The 26,894-nt window shown below is 50.3% G+C and overlaps 1 protein-coding gene across 1 annotated transcript in view; it reads left to right on the forward strand.

Moving 5' to 3' along the window:
- Positions 1-26,894, forward strand: part of PLXNA1 (plexin A1) — a 376,265-nt gene that overhangs the window by 234,053 nt on the left and 115,318 nt on the right. Inside the window, 1 exon segment of the mRNA XM_075321522.1 lies at positions 1,286-1,400. Within this exon segment, the coding sequence (XP_075177637.1) occupies positions 1,286-1,400 (115 nt within the window).

Genomic DNA, 26,894 nt, shown 5'->3' on the forward strand with positions numbered 1-26,894 from the left:
TCTGTCACTCCTTCACATCGGGCGCCTCGCCGTCTGTCACTCCTCCCACCGTTCTTCACTCCTTCCCATTGGGCTCCTCGCCATCTATCACTCCTCCCACCGTCCTTCACTCCTTCCCATTGGGCTCCTCGCCGTCTGTCACTCCTCCCACCGTTCTTCACTCCTTCCCATTGGGCTCCTCACCGTCTGTCACTCCTCCCGCTGTCTGTCACTCCTTCACATCGGGCTCCTCGAGGTCCGTCACTCCTCCCGCTGTCTGTCACTCCTTCACATCGGACTCCTCGCCGTCGGTCACTCCTCCCGCCATCCGTCACTCCTTCCCATCGGGCTTCTCGCCGTCTGTCACTCCTCCCGCTGTCTGTCACTCCTTCACATCGGGCTCCCTGCCGTCTGTCACTCCTCCTGCTGTCTGTCACTCCTTCACATCGGGCTCCCCGCCGTCCGTCACTCCTCCCGCTGTCTGTCACTCCTTCACATCGGACTCCTCGCCGTCGGTCACTCCTCCCGCCATCCGTCACTCCATCCCATCGGTCTCCTCGCCGTCTGTCACTCCTCCCGCTGTCTGTCACTCCTCCCGCTGTCTGTCACTCCTTTACATCGGGCTCCTCACAGTCTGTCACTTCTGCTGTCCGTCACTCCATCTCATCGGTCTCCTCGCCGTCTGTCACTCCTCCCGCTGTCTGTCACTCCTCCCGCTGTCTGTCACTCCTTTACATCGGGCTCCTCACAGTCTGTCACTTCTGCTGTCCGTCACTCCATCCCATCGGTCTCCTCGCCGTCTGTCACTCCTCCCGCTGTCTGTCACTCCTTTACATCGGGCTCCTCACAGTCTGTCACTTCTCCTGCTGTCCGTCACTCCTCCCACTGTCTGTCACTCCTTCACATCGGACTCCTCGCCGTCGGTCACTCCTCCCGCCATCCGTCACTCCATCTCATCGGTCTCCTCGCCGTCTGTCACTCCTCCCGCTGTCTGTCACTCCTTCACATCGGGCTCCTCGCCGTCCGTCACTCTTTCACCTCCGGCTGATTATGTTTACAAAGTGGCAAAAGTTTAACTACTTTCTAGAAAACCTGAGTGACCGCTAATATGGCCAGCTTTATTTTTGAGTCCTGAAGGTCATATGTGGCTAGTTATGTAATACTTCACTCTGCTGGTTTAATACTGTTCTATCTTTGGGTATTCCATCTCCCACCATGGCCAGGCATTGCACCCGTTACAGCCGGGGAGGGACGATCGGGTCCAGCTCTGTTCTTACTGACTATATATATTTTTTTTCTTTTCCAGCTGCCTTTCCTGTGTGAATGGATCGTATCCGTGCCACTGGTGCAAGTATCGCCATGTGTGCACCCACAATGCAGCCGACTGCTCCTTCCTGGAGGGCAGAGTGAACATGTCCGAGGTAAGAAACCAAATCAACACATTATCGTTCGTTCATTCGTCCACATTTGGATAAGTTCCGTATTTTTTAGGACATAGACCCCCAAGGGTTCATAGTCAGCTGTATCTATTCTGAGGGGGCTATAGAAGTACCATGAATGTGTCTGGGCCCCCTGTTCCCTTCCCAATATCCCTCTCGCCCCCTCCTTTTCTGAAGCCTGCGTCCCTCCTGGCCGCTCTTCTTCCCATCTGCGGAGTATATAGGTCATCCGTATCCTGGGGTGGTTGGTTACATATATGGTGACTGACAGCTACGAGGAGCGGACGGTCGGAAGGGACACACAGCTGTCCTTGATCATTGCGCATTTTTAACCTTTCCTCATGTAGGAACACGAAGCCGATGGTGGGGTGTGTGTGTGTGTGTGTGTCTGGGGGGGGATTGCCTACTATCATGTTCTGTATGACCCCTATTTTTTTAGCATTGGATGTAACAAATAGAACATAATTATTTTGGGTCCTATAGATCTGTGTCTGCATCAAGAAAATGATTTTCAGTCCCTTTATTACTCAAACATTGAGAGCTGTAGGGTTACGGCGGATTGTACACGAGGTACTCCATACTCTTGATGCCGGTGTGGGCTGGTGGTGTTGTGTCTCCAGACCTACCTGTACACGGGAACGATCAGGTGTGGATATGTGTGAGAAGGTTTGCATAGAGGGACGGTACACCAGATTCTTCCACCCTACTCTTCCAGACGGCTCTGTCCCCATCCTCTCTCACCACCTGGATGGCTCTTTTACCCCTCTTCCTCAAAACGGCACGTCCCCGTACCACCGCACTATCCAGACGGCTTTGTCCCCATCCTCTCTCACCACCTTGACGACTCTTTTTTTTTTTTTTTTCCCTGCTTCCTCAATACAGCATGTCCCCCTACCATGCGCTGTCCAAAACTGCTCTGACCGCATTCTCTCTCACCACCTAGATGGCTCTTTTCCTCATTTTCTATACATAGCATGTCCCCCTACCATGCGCTGTCCAGACTGCTCTGTCCCCATCCTCTCTTACCGTATGGATGGCTCTTTTCCCTACTTTCTCTACACGGCACGCCCACGTACCACCGCGCTATCCAGATGGCTCGGCCAAAGTATAAAGCCTTGCCTGTGCTCTTGAACCCTACATGCACCTGATTATTTGGCCAATTTCTTGTCTGGCAGAGAAACCAACCACTGCTATTGTCAGCCATCTTGGCACCTATGGCTATAACATCTCTGTCACTTGGTCACCCAATGGCTCTTCTTTTCCCTTCTGTCCATTATAGTAATGGCGCCTTCCCCATCCATCCTTCTCTTTGCACAACTGGACTTTAGAGACTTTCTGATTTTTGCCCCTCCGGGTGACCAAGTTCTGATCTGCACCGGTGTCCTCCATTATTGGTGCGTGATCATGGGGTCTGTCACCAGCTATAGCAGTGGGCCCTTCTTAACACTTTGATTGCCGGATCTAGCATTGGCGGGGTTAAGTCTCACTCTTTGTCTCCAGCCCCTCTGCGTTATCTATGCAGCGCATGCAAGGGGCCGTCTGAACCGCTGGGAAAAGAAGCTGCAATTCAGCAATGATTAATGATGTGTCCAGAGCCGATCCGGGGAAATATTTCCTGGTTGTATTCTCTGCCATTATTCCTCTCGTCTCCCTGACAGCCTCTTCCAGCGTCCGCAGATGACCAAATGTGCCGGTAATAAAGGATTCAGCAAGCTGTAGATGAGATGAGGTCTGAAAGGCAAGTGGCGGCCTGGTGTGATCCTCTGCAGCGAGGGGCGGGCTGCGGTGACGCCACGGTGTACGGGCCTGCGGACTGTGGCTTATCTTCAACCTATTCGAAAAGAAGCAATGGGGAGTGCAACTGGACCTTCGTCATGGAGGGTGACATCGGAGGGTGGTCCTCTGGCCTATGAACCTCACAATCATTGTTTCTGCAGTGCCACCTCTACCCTACTTCTTCTCACGTCAGTTACCTTCTGTTTCATTTGTGACCAGAGTCCATCATCTAACACAGTAGTTTCAACTTGTAGTCCTTCAGTTGTACAAATACCATGCCATGGTGATCTGGTTCATCATCTAACCCAAGGATGGTCCATTATCTAACCCAAGGATGGTCCATTATCTAACCCAAGGATGGTCCATTATCTAACCCAAGGATGGCCCATCATCTAACCCAAGGATGGCCCATCATCTAACCCAAGGATGGCCCATCATCTAACCCAAGGATGGCCCATCATCTAACCCAAGGATGGCCCATCATCTAACCCAAGGATGGCCCATCATCTAACCCAAGGATGGCCCATCATCTAACCCAAGGATGGCCCATCATCTAACCCAAGGATGGCCCATCATCTAACCCAAGGATGGCCCATCATCTAACCCAAGGATGGCCCATCATCTAACCTAAGAATGCTCCATCTAACCCAAGGATACTCCATTTACGGCAAAACTACAACTCCCAGCATGCTGTGTCAGTCACTGGTGGTTCTAGTTTCGTCAGAGTTGGAGACCATTAATCTTACCAGATCTGCTGGCATTGACGTTGGCTCAGCTGCTCTGACTGATAACCTATGGGATATGGCCAGCTGTCCCAACCATTTCTTCACCGGAGAGCGTCGTACTGCCCGTCAGGCCGTCTGAATGTGTCTGGATAGCGGGAGGGGACAGTAATAAGGCGGCACATCAAAGCCTTCCTCTTAATTACACGGCCCACGGTGCTCCAGCCGACATCATCTCTCCAGTGCGGAGAGCAGGAGGTAGGAGCGCAGCCGGGGGAGGAAGGTGAGCGCCAACTTCTGTCTTTCTGACTCGGTGGCCTTCTGTGATGCCTGCAATTAAAAATGAATTATCGTTTAATAAAAAGTCTGATCTCGGAGGATTAGATGACTGCCCCCGACTGCAGAGACTCAAGGTTGCTTGTGAATTGAGTCCGGGTTCAGTGCCAGGTGACGGAGAAGTTATATTAAGTGAAGACGCTTAATACAGGGATAATATCTAGCCCTTGTCTCTTGCTGATCACTTGTTATCATTCCTCACCTCCATTTACCCCAGAGCTGTCCCTCCCTCACCAAATTCGTGTCATCAAGGAGGGGTCCTTAAGACAGAAAAGGTTCTGAAAGGAGTCCTGGGGTATAATCCAGGGGGTAACTCAGGATAAGTAATATATGTCAGGATCAGTATACGTAATGTAATGTATGTACACAGTGACTGCACCAGCAGAATAGTGAGTGCAGCTCGGGAGTATAATACAGGATGTAACTCAGGATCAGTACAGGATAAGTAATGTAATGTATGTACACAGTGACTGCACCAGCAGAATAGTGAGTTCAGCTCTGGAGTATAATACAGGATGTAACTCCGGATCAGTGTAGGATAAGTAATCTAATGTATGTATATAGTGATGAAACTAGCAGAATAGTGAGCGCAGCTCTGGAGTATAATGCAGGATGTAACTCAGGATCAGAGTAGGATAAGTAATGTAATGTATGTACACAGTGACTGCACCAGCAGAATAGTGAGTGCAGCTCTGGAGTAATATAATAATAAGTAATTTATGTACACAGTGACTGCACCAGCAGAATGGTAAGTGCAGCTCTGGAGTAGAATACACTATATAACCACGGATCAGTACAGGATAAGTAATGCATGTATACAGTGACTGCACCAGCAGAATAGTGAGTGCAGCTCTGGAGTATAATACAGGATGTAACTCAGGATCAGTACAGGATAAGTAATGTGATGTATGTACACAGTGACTTCACCAGCAGAATAGTGAGTGCAGCTCTGGAGTATATAAATGGATCAGTAGAAAATAACTTATGATATTGACAATCTTTTCCATAAAGGACATGTACAGTCTTGTTTAGAGGTGGACATGTCCTTTAAGCTGTGATGACCTGATCATGTGAGGAGTGTAGAATTATACATTTGGAGTCAGAACATGAGCGTCTTGTACAGATTACATTCTTTTAGGCTGTTGGTGAGTGAGGACTTGAAATCAGTGTCTTGGACTAAAGTCGCCTTTTGATTGTTAATCCGCTGCTCGCATTTGTTTCCATCCATCCTTGGAATGCCAATGAAGACTTGAGCGACACGGTTCCTCTGAAATGACAGAGTAGTCAGCGTCTCCGGCGCTCCTCCCGTCAGTTTTCGAGCGCTCTGCTGTCTGGAGTGTATTTATTGAGACTCTTGACAGACAGTAAAACACGCTGGGATTTGCATAGATCTGAGTAATTGTGAGACGTCCTCGGCTCCTGATTGGTTTCCGCCTTCCCATTCCTGCGCCATATCCATCTCTGAAGAAGTCTTTTGTGCTGTGAGATGATTCTTGCGATGACGCAGTGCACGTCCGTTTATCATGTCAGAGCGTGCGCCGGAGATATCCAGCATCACCTAGAGATGGGGCTAATAAAGGGCACCAGGGGTACAGAGGTCCGAAATCACTGACCTGTCCGATATCAAGACGTCTGTAATCAGATATCAAGGAAACAGTTCTAATGTCTGCAGAAACATCTTGGGTTATGGCTGGTATTTTCATCCTGAGCCGAGTGAGGGATTTATCTGGCCATTATAGCTAATACGGTGTCTTTGACTTTTTGGACCTTCCCAAACTATATTTATCCCCGACAAGTAAGACCAGAGGAAGTATGGGTGTGTATATATGAGGGAGGATGGGGAGATCTTCCAGGCCTGAGAATGTATATATAAGAAGGGTTATATACCACGTCTTGGCGTGTTTACATATGGGGGGATATTCAGGCCATGGTGTGTCCATAGACAATACATATATGGAGATGAGTATGTGCCCCCTCCACATCCTCCTCCAGGAGCTTCTCTGACCTCCCGTTCTACATCCATAGACATTATATATACATACACTATGTGGAGATAAGTATGTGCCCCCTCCACATCCTCCTCCAGGAGCTTCTCTGACCTCCCGTTCTACATCCATAGACATTATATATACACTATGTGGAGATAAGTATGTGACCCCTCCACATCCACCTCCAGGAGCTTCTCTGACCTCCCGTTCTACATCCATAGACATTATATATACACACTATGTGGAGATAAGTATGTGCCCCCTCCACATCCCCCTCCAGGAGCTTCTCTGACCTCCCGTTCTACATCCATAGACATTATATATACACACACTATGTGGAGATAAGTATGTGCCCCCTCCACATCCTCCTCCAGGAGCTTCTCTGACCTCCCGTTCTACATCCATAGACATTATATACACACACTATGTGGAGATAAGTATGTGCCCCCTCCACATCCACCTCCAGGAGCTTCTCTGACCTCCCGTTCTATATCCATAGACATTATATACACACACACTATGTGGAGATAAGTATGTGCCCCCTCCACATCCACCTCCAGGAGCTTCTCTGACCTCCCGTTCTACATCGATAGACATTATATATACACACACTATGTGGAGATAAGTATGTGCCCCCTCCACATCCACCTCCAGGAGCTTCTCTGACCTCCCGTTCTATATCCATAGACATTATATACACACACACTATGTGGAGATAAGTATGTGCCCCCTCCACATCCACCTCCAGGAGCTTCTCTGACCTCCCGTTCTACATCCATAGACATTATATATACACTATGTGGAGATAAGTATGTGCCCCCTCCACATCCACCTCCAGGAGCTTCTCTGACCTCCCGTTCTATATCCATAGACATTATATACATACACACTATGTGGAGATAAGTATGTGCCCCCTCCACATCCACCTCCAGGAGCTTCTCTGACCTCCCGTTCTATATCCATAGACATTATATACACACACTATGTGGAGAGAAGTATGTGCCCCCTCCACATCCACCTCCAGGAGCTTCTCTGACCTCCCGTTCTACATCCATAGACATTATATATACACTATGTGGAGATAAGTATGTGACCCCTCCACATCCTCCTCCAGGAGCTTCTCTGACCTCCCGTTCTACATCCATAGACATTATATACATACACTATGTGGAGATAAGTATGTGCCCCCTCCACATCCTCCTCCAGGAGCTTCTCTGACCTCCCGTTCTACAGCCATAGAGATTATATATACACACTATGTGGAGATAAGTATGTGCCCCCTCCACATCCTCCTCCAGGATCTTCTCTGACCTCCCGTTCTACATCCATAGACATTATATATACACACTATGTGGAGATAAGTATGTGCCCCCTCCACATCCCCCTCCAGGAGCTTCTCTGACCTCCCGTTCTACATCCATAGACATTATATATACACACTATGTGGAGATAAGTATGTGCCCCCTCCACATCCTCCTCCAGGATCTTCTCTGACCTCCCGTTCTACATCCATAGACATTATATACACACACTATGTGGAGATAAGTATGTGCCCCCTCCACATCCTCCTCCAGGAGCTTCTCTGACCTCCAGTTCTACATCCATAGACATTATATATACATACACTATGTGGGGATAAGTATGTGCCCCCTCCACATCCTCCTCCAGGATCTTCTCTGACCTCCCATTCTACATCCATAGACATTATATACATACACTATGTGGAGATAAGTATGTGCCCCCTCCACATCCACCTCCAGGAGCTTCTCTGACCTCCAGTTCTACATCCATAGACATTATATACATACACTATGTGGAGATAAGTATGTGCCCCCTCCACATCCTCCTCCAGGAGCTTCTCTGACCTCCCGTTCTACATCCATAGAGATTATATATACACACACTATGTGGAGATAAGTATGTGCCCTCTCCACATCCACCTCCAGGAGCTTCTCTGACCTCCCGTTCTACATCCATAGACATTATATATACACACACTATGTGGAGATAAGTATGTGCCCCCTCCACATCCACCTCCAGGAGCTTCTCTGACCTCCCGTTCTACATCCATAGACATTATATATACACACACTATGTGGAGATAAGTATGTGCCCCCTCCACATCCTCCTCCAGGAGCTTCTCTGAACTCCCATTCTACATCCATAGACATTATATATACATACACTATGTGGAGATAAGTATGTGACCCCTCCACATCCTCCTCCAGGAACTTCTCTGACCTCCCGTTCTACATCCATAGACATTATATACATACACTATGTGGAGATAAGTATGTGACCCCTCCACATCCTCCTCCAGGAGCTTCTCTGACCTCCCGTTCTACATCCATAGACATTATATATACACTATGTGGAGATAAGTATGTGACCCCTCCACATCCTCCTCCAGGAGCTTCTCTGACCTCCCGTTCTACATCCATAGACATTATATACATACACTATGTGGAGATAAGTATATGCCCCCTCCACATCCTCCTCCAGGAGCTTCTCTGACCTCCCGTTCTACATTCATAGACATTATATACATACACTATGTGGAGATAAGTATGTGCCCCCTCCACATCCTCCTCCAGGAGCTTCTCTGACCTCCCGTTCTACAGCCATAGACATTATATATACACACACTATGTGGAGATAAGTATGTGACCCCTCCACATCCTCCTCCAGGGGCTTCTCTGACCTCCCGTTCTACAGCCATAGACATTATATATACACACACTATGTGGAGATAAGTATGTGCCCCCTCCACATCCTCCTCCAGGGGCTTCTCTGACCTCCCGTTCTACATCCATAGACATTATATATACACACACTATGTGGGGATAAGTATGTGCCCCCTCCACATCCACCTCCAGGAGCTTCTCTGACCTCCCGTTCTACATCTATAGACATTATATACACACACTATGTGGAGATAAGTATGTGCCCCCTCCACATCCTCCTCCAGGAGCTTCTCTGAACTCCCATTCTACATCCATAGACATTATATACACACACACTATGTGGAGATAAGTATATGCCCCCTCCACATCCTCCTCCAGGAGCTTCTCTGACCTCTCGTTCTACATCCATAGACATTATATATACATATAACTGAATAGGATAACTGAAGTGAGCACTAATATATATATATTATGAGTGCAAGCCAAAAATACATACTATATATAAGAATAAGGCTGCACATCAAACTTAGATAATGGTATAATGCCTCAAGCATATGGAAAAAAATTGGAATATACAATGAAAAATGCTACTTGCTAATTTGAACATGTGAATAATGAATTGCATACCTGCCATGAATATTAGGAAAAAGGAGATATTTAGCAATCGCATTGATCAATGTAACTGAGCCCCAAAGCCTCGTCAAGGCATATCTCTATATTGGGGTCCCTAGCTCTGTGACCCTAACTGTGTGTCATCTCATTGCAATTAAAAACTGCTATGGGTGGAGAGGGGTAACTAAGGACTTTCTTATATAGGAGATGGAAAAAACATGGCCGAAAGGGGCGGAGCTGTGTTCACATTCAGAAAAAAACTACATATAACTGAATAGGATAACTGAAGTGAGCACTAATATATATATATATTATGAGTGCAAGCCAAAAATACATACTATATATAAGAATAAGGCTGCACATCAAACTTAGATAATGGTATAATGCCTCAAGCATATGGAAAAAAATTGGAATATACAATGAAAAATGCTACTTGCTAATTTGAACATGTGAATAATGAATTGCATACCTGCCATGAATATTAGGAAAAAGGAGATATTTAGCAATCGCATTGATCAATGTAACTGAGCCCCAAAGCCTCGTCAAGGCATATCTCTATATTGGGGTCCCTAGCTCTGTGACCCTAACTGTGTGTCATCTCATTGCAATTAAAAACTGCTATGGGTGGAGAGGGGTAACTAAGGACTTTCTTATATAGGAGATGGAAAAAACATGGCCGAAAGGGGCGGAGCTGTGTTCACATTCAGAAAAAAACTACATATAACTGAATAGGATAACTGAAGTGAGCACTAATATATATATATTATGAGTGCAAGCCAAAAATACATACTATATATAAGAATAAGGCTGCACATCAATATAGAGATATGCCTTGACGAGGCTTTGGGGCTCAGTTACATTGATCAATGCGATTGCTAAATATCTCCTTTTTCCTAATATTCATGGCAGGTATGCAATTCATTATTCACATGTTCAAATTAGCAAGTAGCATTTTTCATTGTATATTCCAATTTTTTTCCATATGCTTGAGGCATTATACCATTATCTAAGTTTGATGTGCAGCCTTATTCTTATATATATTATATATACACACACTATGTGGGGATAAGTATGTGCCCCCTCCACATCCTCCTCCAGGAGCTTCTCTGTCCTCCCGTTCTACATCCATAGACATTATATACACACACTATGTGGGGATAAGTATGTGCCCCCTCCACATCCTCCTCCAGGAGCTTCTCTGTCCTCCCGTTCTACATCCATAGACATTATATATACACACACTATGTGGAGATAAGTATGTGCACCCTCCACATCCCCCTCCAGGAGCTTCTCTGACCTCCCGTTCTATATCCATAGACATTATATACACACACACTATGTGGAGATAAGTATGTGCCCCCTCCACATCCTCCTCCAGGAGCTTCTCTGACCTCCCGTTCTACATCCATAGACATTATATACATACACTATGTGGAGATAAGTATGTGCACCCTCCACATCCACCTCCAGGAGCTTCTCTGACCTCCCGTTCTACATCCATAGACATTATATACACACACTATGTGGAGATAAGTATGTGCCCCCTCCACATCCTCCTCCAGGAGCTTCTCTGACCTCCCGTTTTACATCCATAGACATTATATATACATACACTATGTGGAGATAAGTATGTGCCCCCTCCACATCCTCCTCCAGGAGCTTCTCTGACCTCCCGTTCTACATCCATAGACATTATATACACACACTATGTGGAGATAAGTATGTGCCCCCTCCACATCCACCTCCAGGAGCTTCTCTGACCTCCCGTTCTACATCCATAGACATTATATATACACTATGTGGAGATAAGTATGTGCCCCCTCCACATCCTCCTCCAGGAGCTTCTCTGACCTCCCGTTCTACATCCATAGACATTATATACACACACTATGTGGAGATAAGTATGTGCCCCCTCCACATCCACCTCCAGGGGCTTCTCTGACCTCCCGTTCTACATCCATAGACATTATATACACACACACTATGTGGAGATAAGTATGTGCCCCCTCCACATCCACCTCCAGGAGCTTCTCTGACCTCCCGTTCTACAGCCATAGACATTATATATACACACACACTATGTGGAGATAAGTATGTGCCCCCTCCACATCCTCCTCCAGGAGCTTCTCTGACCTCCCGTTCTACATCCATAGACATTATATATACACACACTATGTGGAGATAAGTATGTGCCCCCTCCACATCCACCTCCAGGAGCTTCTCTGACCTCCCGTTCTACATCCATAGATATTATATACACACACTATGTGGAGATAAGTATGTGCACCCTCCACATCCACCTCCAGGAGCTTCTCTGACCTCCCGTTCTACATCCATAGACATTATATACACACACTATGTGGAGATAAGTATGTGCACCCTCCACATCCACCTCCAGGAGCTTCTCTGACCTCCCGTTCTACATCCATAGATATTATATACACACACTATGTGGAGATAAGTATGTGCCCCCTCCACATCCTCCTCCAGGAGCTTCTCTGACCTCCCGTTCTACAGCCATAGACATATATATAATGTGTATGTATGGATATATATATATATATATATATATACATATATATATATATATATACATATATATACACATACATACACACACACACACACACACACACACACACACACACACACACATATATATATATATATATATATATATATATATATATATATATATATATATATATATATACATACATACATACATACATACATACATACATACATACATACATACATACATATACATACACACACATATATATACACCCACTATGTAGAGTTAAGTATATGCCCACCCCACATCCACCACCAGGCATTATATACACACACTGTGTGGGGATAGGTATATGCCCCCTAGAGATCTTCCTCCAGGAGCTTCTCTGACCTTACATACTATAGACACACACACTATGTGGACATAAGTATGTGCCCCCTCCCCATCCACCTAGAGGATCTTCTCTGACCTCCATCTCCATCCATGTAGTCGCCCCTCTGCAGATTCAACAGATCCAGCTCTTCTGGGAAGCATTTCTATAAGATTATGGAGGCGTCTTTGAGAATTTTTGCTCCTTCGTCCAGAAGAGCATTTGTGAGGTCAGACACTGATGTCGGGGCGCGGCCGGGGTCACAATCTCCTTCTAGTTGTTGGATGGGTCTGAGGGTCCGGGCTCTGTGGCCAGTCATTTTCTTCCACCAAACTCCCCCTCCATGTCTGAATGGACCTTGTGCACTGGAACAGGAAAGGGTCTTCCCCGAACTTTATCGTGAAGCTGCAATTGTCCACTATGTCTTGTGCTGAAGCATTAAGATTTCCCGTCACTGGAGCTATGGGGCCGTCCATAGAATTACCCCTTGTCACAAACCACCGGGGGGTCACTCAGAAATCCCCCGCGCTGGCTACCAGTACGTCACAATCGGGGGGTAACAAGTGGGGGTCACCCCTCCTTTATACCTCCCGACCGACAGACAGAGCACGTGACGCGCTCTCTAGCGCCCCTCTTATAGTCAGGCCAATTATGGAATTGCCCGACAATAAGCAAGGAGGCCGCTATACTACTTATGCCGATTATTGAAGGGTCCCCGGTGAGAGTAGGGTATATATTCCCCCGACCTCCGCGGGCGGAATATATAAAATCTCCCCGAATCTCACTGGCCTCCCCACAATAATCCTTGGCACAAACTCGCTGCCACCAACCGCTTCACGGTAACTATTAGCCGAACACACAGACGTGGGATTCAAGATCGAGATAACAGAACAGCCCAAGATTAATTATATAATTTAATCAGCCTAAAGCACACTAGAAACTACAATATATATAATAGGGAATCTACAGAATATACATAGGTCAGAGTACAGTTACAGATAAAGCATGGTTTACAGACAGGTATGCAATTCAATCAGTTACCTTGTGCGTCTGGCCACAGGGGGGCGCTGTAGACCAGGTTTCCAGGAACTCCCACAGATGTTTCCTGCACGTGACCCCCAGCGAAAGAACACTGGAAAATGGCCGAAGTAGGGTTATCAACCTGGACAAATCCAGGTCCCCTCCTACCTTCGTGACCTCAGAGGGAGCACTGCTCCACCCCTGGCTGGAGTTATGGACAAAATCCACAACATGGAATATGGCCATAACTTGGCCTGGGAGCGTCGTAGGCGGACGCCAATGCTCTCATTGTGACAGTTATGAATTTAGCTACAGAATGAGAGGTTTCATGACTTGTCTACTAGTTCCACATTGGCTGATATCACGCCTGGGGTATTTCCCAAGCTCCCGCTCCCATAAAAAAGGTGTGCCAGCATCGTCCGCATGCGAAAACACCATTTTTATGGTTGCCGTATTTATCGGAAATATGGCTTGCGAGATATGAACCATTTTTTACTGGAGTCGTTCTGTCTGGCTAGTTCCAGAGCCTTATAATGAGATACAACTCTTGTTACAGGGTGACGGCAGGGAGTCATCCTGTGTCCTTTGTTCCCACATCACCTAATTTCCATATCACAGGAGATGGCCATGGGATGGGTTGCTAAACAAGTTGTGTGAAGGAAAGGGGGGGTGACACCAGGAGAGGGCTTCCTGACATAACTTGAATATCATGATTTATCGTCATATCTCCGGATTTACCTCACACCTCCCCCCTTTTGAGGGCGCTAGGGGGCAGCACACTCCGGTGTTCCCCTGTGCGCCCGTCCGCGACCTCTCCTTGTCGGGACAGCCCGTCTGCGTTACCGTGGTCACGGCCCCTTTTGTGGCGAATGGTGAAGTTGTATTGCTGGAGCGCAAGGCTCCATCGCAACAGTCGCCCATTCGTCCCAGAGACGGTGTGCAACCAGCTGAGGGGGTTGTGGTCCGTCTCCACGATGAAGTGGCGCCCGTATAGATAGGGTTGCAGACGCTGCAGGGCCCACACTATGGCCAGGCACTCCTTCTCCATTGTGGAATAGGCCACTTCCCTCGGTAACAGCTTCCTGCTCAGGTACAAGACTGGGTGCTCTTGGCTCGCAGAGTCCACCTGGCTGAGCACCGCACCGAGGCCGAAGTCACTGGCGTCGGTCTGTACTACAAACGGCCGCGTGAAGTCGGCTGCCTGTAGCACGGGCGGGCTGGACAGGGCGTCCTTTAGGGCCCGGAAGGCTGTCTCGCAGTCCATTGTCCAATCGACTGCAGAGGGCAGCTTCTTCTTGGTGAGGTCCGTCAGGGGCTTTGCCAGGCTACTATAGCATGGAACAAACCTCCTATAGTACCCAGCGGTCCCCAAGAAGGACATCACCTGCTTCTTGGTCCTGGGGGTGGGCCAGGATGCGATGGCCTTCACTTTCTCAGGCTCGGGCTTCAGTGTTCCCCCGCCTACCCGGTGACCGAGGTACTGGACCTCGCTCATGGCCAGCTGACACTTGCCCGGCTTGATGGTCAAACCTGCCCGGTGGACCCGCCTGAGCACCTGTGCTAGATGCTCTAGGTGATCTTCCCAGGTGGGACTGAAGACGGCAATGTCATCCAGGTACGCGGCCGCGTACCCTTCAAGTCCCTTGAGCAGGGTGTTGACCATCCGCTGGAAAGTGGCAGGGGCATTCCTCATCCCGAATGGCATCACCGTGGACTCGTACAGTCCAAATGGGGTAATAAAGGCAGAGCGTTCCCTGGCCTTGCGAGTCAGGGGGATCTGCCAATATCCCCGGCTCAGGTCCATGATGGTCAGGTACTGAGCCCCGGCCAACTGATCGAGCAGGTCATCGATGCGTGGCATTGGGTACGCATCGGCGACCGTGACAGCATTGAGCCCCCTGTAGTCCACGCAGAACCGAGTGGTTCGGTCCTTCTTAGGGACGAGGACTACAGGCGAGGCCCAAGCGCTGTTGGATGCCTGGATCACCCCCAGCTTCAGCATCTCGTCAATCTCCTGGCGCATGTGTTGCTGCACCTCCAGGGAGACCCGATATGCTGAACGCCGGATCGGGGGATGATCCCCAGTGTCCACGTGATGGACAGCCAAGTCAGTCCTTCCGGGCTGGTTGGTAAACAACCCCCGGAAGGGGTGTAGGGTGGCCCACAGCTGGGACCGTTGGTCCTCCAAGAGCTGGTGGCCAACCTCCACATCCTCAATGGATCCGCCTGCCCTAACCTGGGCTAGCATATCCAAGAGGGTTTCCGCTTCTCCCTCCTCGGGCAGGTTGCACACGGGGAGCGCACATGCCTCCCGCTCATGATGTGCCTTCATCATGTTCACATGGAAGGGCTTCCGCCTTCCACGGGCAGGGTCCAGGGTGACCAGGTACGTCACAGGGTTGAGCTGCTGGTACACGAGGTATGGGCCTTCCCAGGCTGCCTGAAGCTTGTCCTGTGGTACGGGGACCAGTACCCACACCTTTTGACCCACTTGGTAGGTCCTCTCACAAGCGTTCTGGTCGTACCAACGCTTCTGATCGGCCTGGGCTTGAGCCATATTGTCGTGTACCAGTTGCGTCAAGGCCTGCATTTTGTCCCGGAAGCGCATGACATACTCGATAACCGACACTCCAGGGGTGGCCAAATCCCCTTCCCAAGCCTCTTTCACCAGAGCCAGGGGGCCCCGCACACGTCGCCCGTACAGGAGCTCAAACGGTGAGAATCCTGTTGAGGCCTGTGGAACCTCCCGGTAAGCAAATAACAGGTGTGGGAGATACCGCTCCCAGTCACGCCCATGGGAGTCGACCAACATCTTAAGCATCTGCTTTAAGGTGCCATTGAACCGCTCGCACAGGCCATTAGTCTGTGGATGGTACGGGCTGGCCACCAGATGTCGCACCTGGACCTGCTTACAGAGGGCCTCCATCAGCTGGGACATGAATTGGGTCCCCCGGTCAGTGAGCATTTCCTGGGGAAAACCCACTCGGGAGAAAATCTCCAGCAATGCGGTGGCCACCTTGTCAGCCCGAATGGACGACAAGGCCACTGCTTCTGGGTACCGGGTGGCATAGTCCACTACCGTCAGTATGAAGCGTTTCCCGGAGCTGCTGGGGATGGCCAGCGGGCCGACCAGATCCACAGCCACCCTCCTGAAAGGCTCATCGATGATTGGCAGAGATACTAGTGGGGCTTTGGGGTGTGGCCCCGCCTTCCCCACTCTCTGACAGGTTTCACACGAACGGCAGTAGGCAGCCACATCGGCCCCCATTTTTGGCCAGTAGAAATGCTGGTTTAACCTGGCCTTGGTCTTAGCGATCCCTAGGTGTCCGGCCATCGGAATCTCATGTGCGATCCGCAACAACTCCGTCCGGAACGGATAGGGTACCACCAACTGTCGGTCCCTGGGCCACGCCTCCGGTGAACCCTGCTGGACCGTGGCCCGGTACAGCCGTCCTTGGTCCCAGACCACTCGCTCCGGGTCCGAGTCCGAGGGAGGCTGGGCCGCCTGCTCCTTAAGAGCTTTCAGGCTGTCGTCAGCTTCTAACGCTGCCTGAAACCCCTGACTAGATGTGGCCAGAATCGACGAGACTGTCACATCTTCGGTCAGTACCCCGGGACCTGTGTCCTGGCCTCCACCTGACTCGGCTGCCACTTGGTCAGAAGGGGAAGAGCTATCGGACCTCCGGGAGGCCCCTTGGCTTCCAGCACTCCCACTGCGGGTGACAGCGGCCACAGCCGCTGCGACCGTGGGTCGTGCCTGCTCCTCCTCCGTTCCTGACCAAGTCGCCGGTTCAGGCAGACCGACCTGGCTTCCTGACACCCCGGTTGTGGGGGAACCATGCACCGAGATCTTACCTGGGAGCACTTCCGCTCCTGGACCGGCCCCAATCTCACCTGCCTGTTCCCCTCCTGCAGCACCCTGCTCTCTGCTTATCCCTGCAGAGGGCAACAGATCCCAGCTCACTGGCTGGTTACTTGTAGAGGCATTGTCACACCTTTCTCTGACCCCCTCCCCTGTCACAGCTGCAGCTGTGTGTGTGTCTATGGTGTCTATGCAAGCAGAAATATCAGAGTTCACTCCCTCCTCCCTTACATCATTCATAGATAACACATTAACATTGTCCGGAGGCATGTCAGTACTGGCTGAAGGTTCAGCCCTTGGTTGGGGCCCAAACTGGGAGGTTATCTGCCCCAAATCTGTCCCAAGTAGCACGTTTGCGGGGATCCGATCAGTTACCCCCACCTCCCTCACCCCTCGCCCTGCGCCCCAGTCCACATAAATGTCAGCAACAGGCAGCGCCGGGTCAATGCCTCCAATCCCGGAGACAGCGAGGGTTTTTCCAGGGATCAAGTCTTGGGGGGACACCATCTCAGGCCGCACCAGAGTCACCTCCGAGGCGCTGTCTCGCAGTCCTATGGTCACAGACCGGCCGACGGTGACAGGTTGGAAGCTGTCCAGGGACCTACCACCACCCCCACCCACACAATACACCTTGGGCGGCCCTTGGGACGGGGACGGAGCCGGGGCCTTGGGACGCTGAGGGCACATGGCCTTGAAGTGTCCAGGTAGGTTGCACTGGTGGCACCGTCTTGGTTCTGCCACGGGCCTGGAGAGGGGAGTTGAGGGGGACACCCCCTGCAGTCTAGGGGCAGGTGGGGCAGTCGCAGAATTCATCTTACCCCCTCTCCAGGTGCTGCTGGTGGCTGCTCTCCTGGCTTCCGGAGCCCGATTGTTGGTGTAGTCATCGGCCAGGGCAGCTGTAGCCGTGGACCCCTTTGGCTTCTGGTCTCGGATGAACTGGCGGAGATCCTCAGGGCAGTTCCACAAGAGTTGCTCCGTGATGAACAAGTCCAGGATCTCCGGTCCGGTGGAAAGCTGCAGGCCGTGGGTCCAGTGGTCGGCAGCTCGGGCAAGTGCCCGCCTGTGGTCAGCCCAGGAGTCCTTTGGTCCCTTCTGTAGGCTCCGGAACTTCTTGCGGTAGGACTCTGGGGTGAGGTTGTACTGTTGGATCAGGGCCCGCTTGATGGTGTCGTAGCCCTGATCTGCCTCAGCAGGCAAGTCCCCAAGGATATCCAGGGCCTTACCCCTTAAACGGGGGGTCAGGTATTTGGCCCACTGCTCCTTGTCCAGATGGTGCTGCAAGCAAGTCCGTTCAAAAGCAGTCAAGAAAGAGTCCAAGTCTCCATCCTTCTCCAGCACTGGGAAGTCCTCAACACGGACCTTTGGAAGTTTGGTGTCTTGAAGGTCACGTGTGGCTGATGAGGGCCGGAGCTGAGCTAGCTGCAGCTGGTGGTCACGGTCTGCCTGTTGCCGTCGCTCCGCAGCCTCACGCTCTGCCTGGCGCTCTTCACGCGCTGCCTGCCGCTCTGCCCTGCGCTCTGCCAGGAGTTCCTTGTAGCCCTCCTGGTCTCCAGCCTGGAGAAGGGCCATAGCCATTTGAAGAAGGCTATCCGAGCCTCCCAGGCTCGGTGGAATGGCACGTGGTGATCTGCGGCCCGCTGCGGAGCCTGGTGATTCACTGTCCATTGCAGAGCGGAGGGCTGGCATCTGGCTCGTTGAGGACCCTTGGGCGAGCTCCTCCTCATTTTGTCCAGCAGTGCCAGGTTGTGCGATGTCCTCTGCAGAGCTGTTCTCTGGCGTCGGGCTCTTGGAGGGCTCGTGGACAACCTCCTCATCGTCTCTGGCCTGAGCATCGGCCATTCCTTTGGCTTTGCTCCTGGTGCTCTCAGCCATTCTTGCAGACTTTGGTCACTGACACAGAACTGACACCTGATGCCTCCACACACCTTACAGTATCTGCACTCTGACACTCTAGTGTTGAGCTAGTCTGAAGACCCCAGCAGCCACAGCTGCTGCAGGCAGTCTTTAGTGTCTGGGAGTATGGGTCTCACACTCACACACACTATTATCTCGATCCCACCGCTGCCACCAATATGTCACAAACCACCGGGGGGTCACTCAGAAATCCCCCGCGCTGGCTACCAGTACGTCACAATCGGGGGGTAACAAGTGGGGGTCACCCCTCCTTTATACCTCCCGACCGACAGACAGAGCACGTGACGCGCTCTCTAGCGCCCCTCTTATAGTCAGGCCAATTATGGAATTGCCCGACAATAAGCAAGGAGGCCGCTATACTACTTATGCCGATTATTGAAGGGTCCCCGGTGAGAGTAGGGTATATATTCCCCCGACCTCCGCGGGCGGAATATATAAAATCTCCCCGAATCTCACTGGCCTCCCCACAATAATCCTTGGCACAAACTCGCTGCCACCAACCGCTTCACGGTAACTATTAGCCGAACACACAGACGTGGGATTCAAGATCGAGATAACAGAACAGCCCAAGATTAATTATATAATTTAATCAGCCTAAAGCACACTAGAAACTACAATATATATAATAGGGAATCTACAGAATATACATAGGTCAGAGTACAGTTACAGATAAAGCATGGTTTACAGACAGGTATGCAATTCAATCAGTTACCTTGTGCGTCTGGCCACAGGGGGGCGCTGTAGACCAGGTTTCCAGGAACTCCCACAGATGTTTCCTGCACGTGACCCCCAGCGAAAGAACACTGGAAAATGGCCGAAGTAGGGTTATCAACCTGGACAAATCCAGGTCCCCTCCTACCTTCGTGACCTCAGAGGGAGCACTGCTCCACCCCTGGCTGGAGTTATGGACAAAATCCACAACATGGAATATGGCCATAACTTGGCCTGGGAGCGTCGTAGGCGGACGCCAATGCTCTCATTGTGACAGTTATGAATTTAGCTACAGAATGAGAGGTTTCATGACTTGTCTACTAGTTCCACATTGGCTGATATCACGCCTGGGGTATTTCCCAAGCTCCCGCTCCCATAAAAAAGGTGTGCCAGCATCGTCCGCATGCGAAAACACCATTTTTATGGTTGCCGTATTTATCGGAAATATGGCTTGCGAGATATGAACCATTTTTTACTGGAGTCGTTCTGTCTGGCTAGTTCCAGAGCCTTATAATGAGATACAACTCTTGTTACAGGGTGACGGCAGGGAGTCATCCTGTGTCCTTTGTTCCCACATCACCTAATTTCCATATCACAGGAGATGGCCATGGGATGGGTTGCTAAACAAGTTGTGTGAAGGAAAGGGGGGGTGACACCAGGAGAGGGCTTCCTGACATAACTTGAATATCATGATTTATCGTCATATCTCCGGATTTACCTCACACCCCTCCTCCACCAAACTGTACAGTGGGCACAATGCCATCAGGTGGATAACGTTCTCCTGGCATTCACCAAACCCAGACTCCTCCATCAGATGACGTCCATCGGCCGCTCTTGTTACTTAGGAAGCAAAACAAACTCCTGGGTCCTAAACATAATGGCGGAAACGTTTTATTTTACAATCCTGCCAAGTCCGTACGGAGGAGACCGCTCAGGAAGTCAGGAGCACAAGCCGCAGACACTCCGGACAGAAAGTTAACCTTTTCCTGGTAACTGATGTGAAATTGGGATCTACAACATTCTCACTCTGTGTCACCTTCTCTTAGGCTACTTTCACACATCCGGTTTGAGCACTGCGGCTCAATCCAGCTGTGAAAACTATGCAACGGATGCGGCGAAAACACCGCATGCTTTGCATAAGTTTTTACATGCGGCCCGTTCGTTTTTTTCCGGTTGCGGCATGCTACTGAGCATGCGCAGTGGAAAAAACCGCATGCGGCGAGCGGATGCGTTTTTTTTCCGCATCGCGCCGCATCCGGCCTCCATAGGTATGCATTGAAAAATGCGCCGCAGCGGCCGGATGCGGCGCGATGCGGTGTTTTTTGCCGGAGCAAAAAACGTTGCAGGGAACGTTCGATCCGGCCGCCGCATCGGCTAAATCTGCCGCATGCGGCAAAAACCGGACCGAACGCAAGCCCCTGCGGCACAATACGGCACTAATGTAAGTCTATGCAAAAAAAAACCGCAACCGGCGTTACAAAAGCCGGTTGCGGTTTTTCTGCAGAACGCCGTATTGTGCCGCAGAGCAAAAATCCGGATGTGTGAAAGTAGCCTTAGAGGGAATCTCCACTTTTATCATCGGATATTGAACATTTCTATTATCCTCACCATGTTCAAGATCTCTGCTTGCTTTCATTTAAAGTCACAATCTTTATATCTGGACAGTGAAAACTTGGGCAGAACTAATATCACAGCGGAGTTTTTACTTCAGTGGTTTTGCAGATAATCCCAAATACTGGTGATAGTTTGTTACAATGTATCAGTGCTGGCAAGACTTAGAGCCTTCAATTTGGTGTAGAGTGTCATGAAAGCGCCTACACACCAAGCATATCAATAGGGCACAAAACTGAGGCCAAAAGTGTCCTCCTGCCTCTGTCAGTCACCGGATTACCTAGGCTGGGTCCAGTTATAATAAACCCGCCGCAGTGAGAGTATAAGGCTATGTGCCCACAGGAGAAAGTAACTGCGGATTTTGCTGTGGACATTTTCTAGATAAATCCGCAGGTTTACGCAAGTACAGACTTTCCCCATGTTATCCTATGGGATTTGGGGAGTGCTGTATCAATGCTGCAGTATTTGCGGCTGTGGAAAATGTGCCACCCCATGGAAGCAGCCGAGCTGCTCGGATCCGGGTTCGCTGTGGCTCGAGGGTCTCTGGACCCGGGGTCGTGTGGCCACTTAAATGAAGGGGGAGTATGTACAGGCCAATATAGATTTAGTTTGTGACGCTACCCGTGGTGTCCGGTAATTGGGAGTACCGCTGCTGCCGTTGGGGGTACCCGTGGTGATGAAGTGGGGCAGCAAGGTCTCGTAGCCCTCCACGGGTAGGGGGGGGATGCCCCAAGACTCGGTGTGGGATGCAGGGGTTGCTCTCGTACTCACTCAGTCCATAAGCAGACGCTGACAACCGGGTAAACCAATTCTCTGGGTGCCGCTGAGGGGAGCTCGTCCGGGTCCTGTTCCCTATAGTGTTGCCTGGTGATCTGTGACCTGCCTCCTGGCACTAAGTTTAACTTCAATGTGGTGGCCCAGTAGTCTGAAACTTGCCGAGCACCGCTCCCCACTGTGGCTAAGTGTAGGAGCTTGCTCTCAAAGCTCATGCTTGGGATTTTCTGGACCTTTTTGGATTGGAAAGTCCTATCCCCCTCGTTGCGCTAGTGCCCCGCTTCTGGAGCGGGTAGGAACAGATCATAAAGGCTCCATTCTCAGGTGAATTGTTGGGTTGTAGGGTCCGTGTACCCCGTCGTGCCTTAAGTCCCAGACCGGTGACAGTGCTAGGCTGCTGGCCGTCCTCCTCGACAGGTCCAGGCACCTTGCCACAATCCCCTGCAACCGGGGATTTGACTCCTCTAGGCCCAGACCACCATCTGCAACCTAGACCGCTTCTCTAGGAGCCACCGCTCCCGACCTCCTTTCACTCTCTTACTGACTGACGACACTCCTCACCTCCCCTTCCTGACCCCCCAGGTGGGTGACTCTATTCCACTCAAGCCGTGCACTGGTGTGTCTGGTGGGTGTGGTGCAGGGTGTATCTAGGATTTGATTTGCTGTTGGAGGCAACACTATTTAGATAAGAACCCAGAACCATGAGGGACTTGGAATACTGCACGGGAGGGCAGTTTGTGCAGTACCCTATGACGACCTGATAGTCCAGGGGCGTCACATAAATGCTGCGGATTTCCCGCAGCCGCACGTAACTGCATGTCCATTATTCATGTGGAATTTTCTGCGGAATTCCCGCCCCTCCACTATGGAGATACAGGGCGGGAATTCCGCAGGAATTTCGCACGAAATCCGCACTGTTTCACAGCAGGTTTACCACAACGATTCCGCTGATATACCGCAGCAATGGATAGCTACGGATGCCGGGAAGTTGCTGCTCCGTGAACCTAAGGAAATACCTGCATAAAAGTCCGTAGCTACGATCTCCCGTGGACACACAGCCTAAGACAAAGACGGAAAGAAGAATGTCTCCAGTCACCAACAAGCGGAGACTTGGAAAACAGCTAAAAATTAAATCACTCGGCGCAAGAGAGAGTTCCAAAACTTTCCATTATAGATGCGGATGCGGAGAGTTGGCACAGATTTGAAGCTGTTGTCCGGCCCGTTCCTCGTTCTCCTAATCTGGGACGTTTGGTGGAGCACGTGCCTGGCGGAGCGAGCTCCGAGGACACTTCTCCGCTCTGCATGTGGCTGGGCGTGCTGCCCTCCAGGTGCTTCCTGTTTTGCATACTTTCTCGATGATGTGGGCCGGGGACCCTTGAACGTTGCCGGCGACCTTTATGGCTGAGATAAAAGCCTGAGTTGACATCAAGCCCTGGAGGCTGGGTATTGCTTTTTTACTATTGCTTTATCTTCTCGGAAAGTTGGATGACTGGTCGGCACCAAGCTTTTCTGCACTTAAGAAAGCTGGGTGACTGAGGCTTATGAATTTCCGCCCCGTTTTTTTCTTTTTAACACAATGGGCCTGATTAAGCATCGGCGGCCGGAGTCTGTCATGTCTCTGGCACTCGATACCTTTTTCATATCTCAATCAGCCGCCTGGCCGCGATCACATGCGGCATGTCATTCCCCGTGCCAGGGCCACAGATGCTGCGTCTCAGGTGCTGCGGCGGCTCCAGCTTGTGCCGTGTCAGCAGATTCGGTCTGGTCCCCAGGTAGCGGCTCCATCTTCTTACCCGTCCTCCCCGCAGGCTCAGGTGCAGATTCCTGGCACGCTTCCCTCTCGTCTTTTGCACTGTATTGCCATATTGTGGCTGACCTTAGAAATGTCATCCTGTCTATTTTGTGGCTCTTCCAAACTACAGCTCCCAGCATGCCCTGATAGCTGCAGGCTTTGGCTGGGGTTGTTGGGGCATGCTGGGAGCTGTAGTTCTGCAGCAGCTGTAGAGCCTCAAGTCAGCCATGACTGCAGTCTATGTAGCCAGATGTAGACATACAACCCTCTAGATGGCACTCAGCTTTGCTCTCTATGGTTCCGGGTGGCATTGACCAGGATTGTCCTACTATGAACGCTTTACCTTCCAGTCACGTCCTTCTGTGTTTATCACCGAACATGAGTTAATCAAGCAGGAGTAGCATAAATCCAATAGTTCTGTCACCCACTTAATATCGCCCAGTGACGCCTCGGCCCTCCAGAGAGGGTCCCTCCGGTGCCACTTTGCAGCGTCTGAAAATTGCATTTTCCTTTGTTTGGTGTTTGCAATGAGCCGGATTTATGTTCCCGTCCATCGCGAAGAATATTAATGTGCCCGCTCGTGCAAAATGAAGCCTGCATCCTGCTTAGACCCTAAGTGACAAATGAATTGGGCCTGATCGAGAGTGAAGCCGTCCAGGACCTGTGGGGGCAAGTCAGGGGCTGCCCAATGTGTCATGAATATCATTAGTTGACAGGTTTGCATTAGTCGACATGGGCGGGTGAACCCTTTTAGCATCGGGAGGTTTCTACGGCTTATTGGAGTCTTAAAGGGACAGTACACCTTGAAGAAAATTCTAACAGCCACATATCTGCAGGATATTCTGCAAAATGTCATGAAGAAATCTGACTTCTAAGTGAGATTAATCCTTCCCTCCTAACTTGGCTGGTGTAGTGGGACTTAGACCAGGTGCCTGTGTGACGCCCCTGGACTATCAGGTCGTCACAGGGTACTGCACGCTCTTTTCCCTTAGTGCAGTATTCAAATCCCTCATGGTTCTGGGTCCGCATCTTACAGTGCTGCCTCCAACAGCAAATCAAATCCTACGCAGTGAGGTCATTGTAGATTATAGGCATTCCTGAACAGATGAGTTTCAGGTTCCGTTTGAAGCTTGCAAGTGTAGCAGATATGACGTGGTGAGATAGCGAATTCCAGAAGACAGGGGATGCTCGGGAGAAGTCTTGGAGGCAGTTGCATGAGGAGCGAATGAGAGAGGAGGAGAGAAGGAGATCTTGGGAGCACCGGAGATTACATTTTGGAGTGTAGCGGGAGATTAGTTTAGAGATCTATGGAGGAGACAGTTTATTGATGGCTTTCTAGGTCAGTGTTAGTAGTTTGAATTGGATACGGTGAAGGATAGGGAGCCAATGGAGGGATTTGCAGAGGGGAGAAGCGAGGTAGCATTGAGGAGATAGGTGGATCAGTCGGGCAGCAGAATTAAGGATGGACTGGAGAGGGGTGAGCATGTTAGCAGGGAGGCCACAGAGGAGGATGTTGCAGTAATCCAGGCGGGAAATTATGAGGGCATGCACTAGCATTATTGTAGATTGCGAATTGAGGAAAGGACCGATTCTGCAAAAATGTTTTTGAGTTCAAGACGGCAGGAGGTGGTGAGGGATTGGATGTGTGGTGTGAAGGACAAGGCAGAGTCTAGGGTCATTCCGAGGCACCAAACTTTGTATACTGGGGATAGCGTGATGTTATTTATTGTAATAGATGGATCAGATGGAGAGTGTAGGTGAGATGGAGGAAATATGATTAGTTCAGTTTTGGCCACATTGTGCTTTAGAAAGCGAGAGGAAAAGAAGGAAGATATAGCCGATAGGCACTCTGGGATTCTGGACAGCAGAGATGTGACATCTGGGCCAGCGAGGTAGATCTGAGTGTCATCAGCATATAGGTGGTACTGGAAGCCGTGGGACTTTGAGTTGTCCCAGGCCAAATGTATAGGTGGAAAAAAGTAAGAGTCCGAGGAGTGAGCCTTGAGGGACGCCAACAGAGAGAGGGCGGGATGAAGAGGTTGTGTGGTGGTGGAAGACACTAAAAGTGCGTTTGGAAAGGTATGAAGAGATCCAAGAGAGGGCAAGATCTCTGACACCGAGGGAAGAGAGGATCTGTAATAGAAGGGAGTGGTCAACAGTGTCAAAGGCTGAGGACAGGTCTAGAAGTAGGAATATAGAGAAGTGGTTCTTAGCTTTGGCAGTAAGTCATTTGTGATTTTAGTCAGGGTAGTTTCAGTAGAATGATGTGGAGCCGGACTGTAGGTTGTCAAAGAGAGAGTAAAGGCCCCTTTACACACTGCAACATCTCAAACGACATCGCTGTAACGTCACCGGTTTTGTGACGTAATAGTGACCTCCCCAGCGACATTGCAGTGTGTGAAACACATCAGCGACCTGGCCCCTGCTGTGAGGTTGCTGATCGCTACAAATCGTTCAGGACCATTCTTTGGTCCTTTGTTTCCCGCTGTGCAGCAAAGTCTCAGTGTGTAAAGGGGACTTAAAACACTGGAAACGAGTGATGTGTCACAATATCTGTCAATCACTATTCTCTGTCAGTCGGTGTCTCCCACTCGGTCTCTATGCTCTCTCTGTCGGTCCGTCACTATTTGTCCCTCTCTCAGTCTGTCGGTCATTTTCCCCTCCTCTCTCATACTCACCGTTCCCCCGATCCCCGGCGCTGCACGGCATTCACACTGCTGCGGCGGCTTTTACTATTTTGAAAAAGCCGGCCGCTCATTAAACAATTTCGTATTCCCTACTTTCCC

Source organism: Anomaloglossus baeobatrachus, chromosome 8, assembly GCF_048569485.1.
Source record: "Anomaloglossus baeobatrachus isolate aAnoBae1 chromosome 8, aAnoBae1.hap1, whole genome shotgun sequence".
In the NCBI taxonomy this organism is placed as follows: domain Eukaryota; kingdom Metazoa; phylum Chordata; class Amphibia; order Anura; family Aromobatidae; genus Anomaloglossus; species Anomaloglossus baeobatrachus.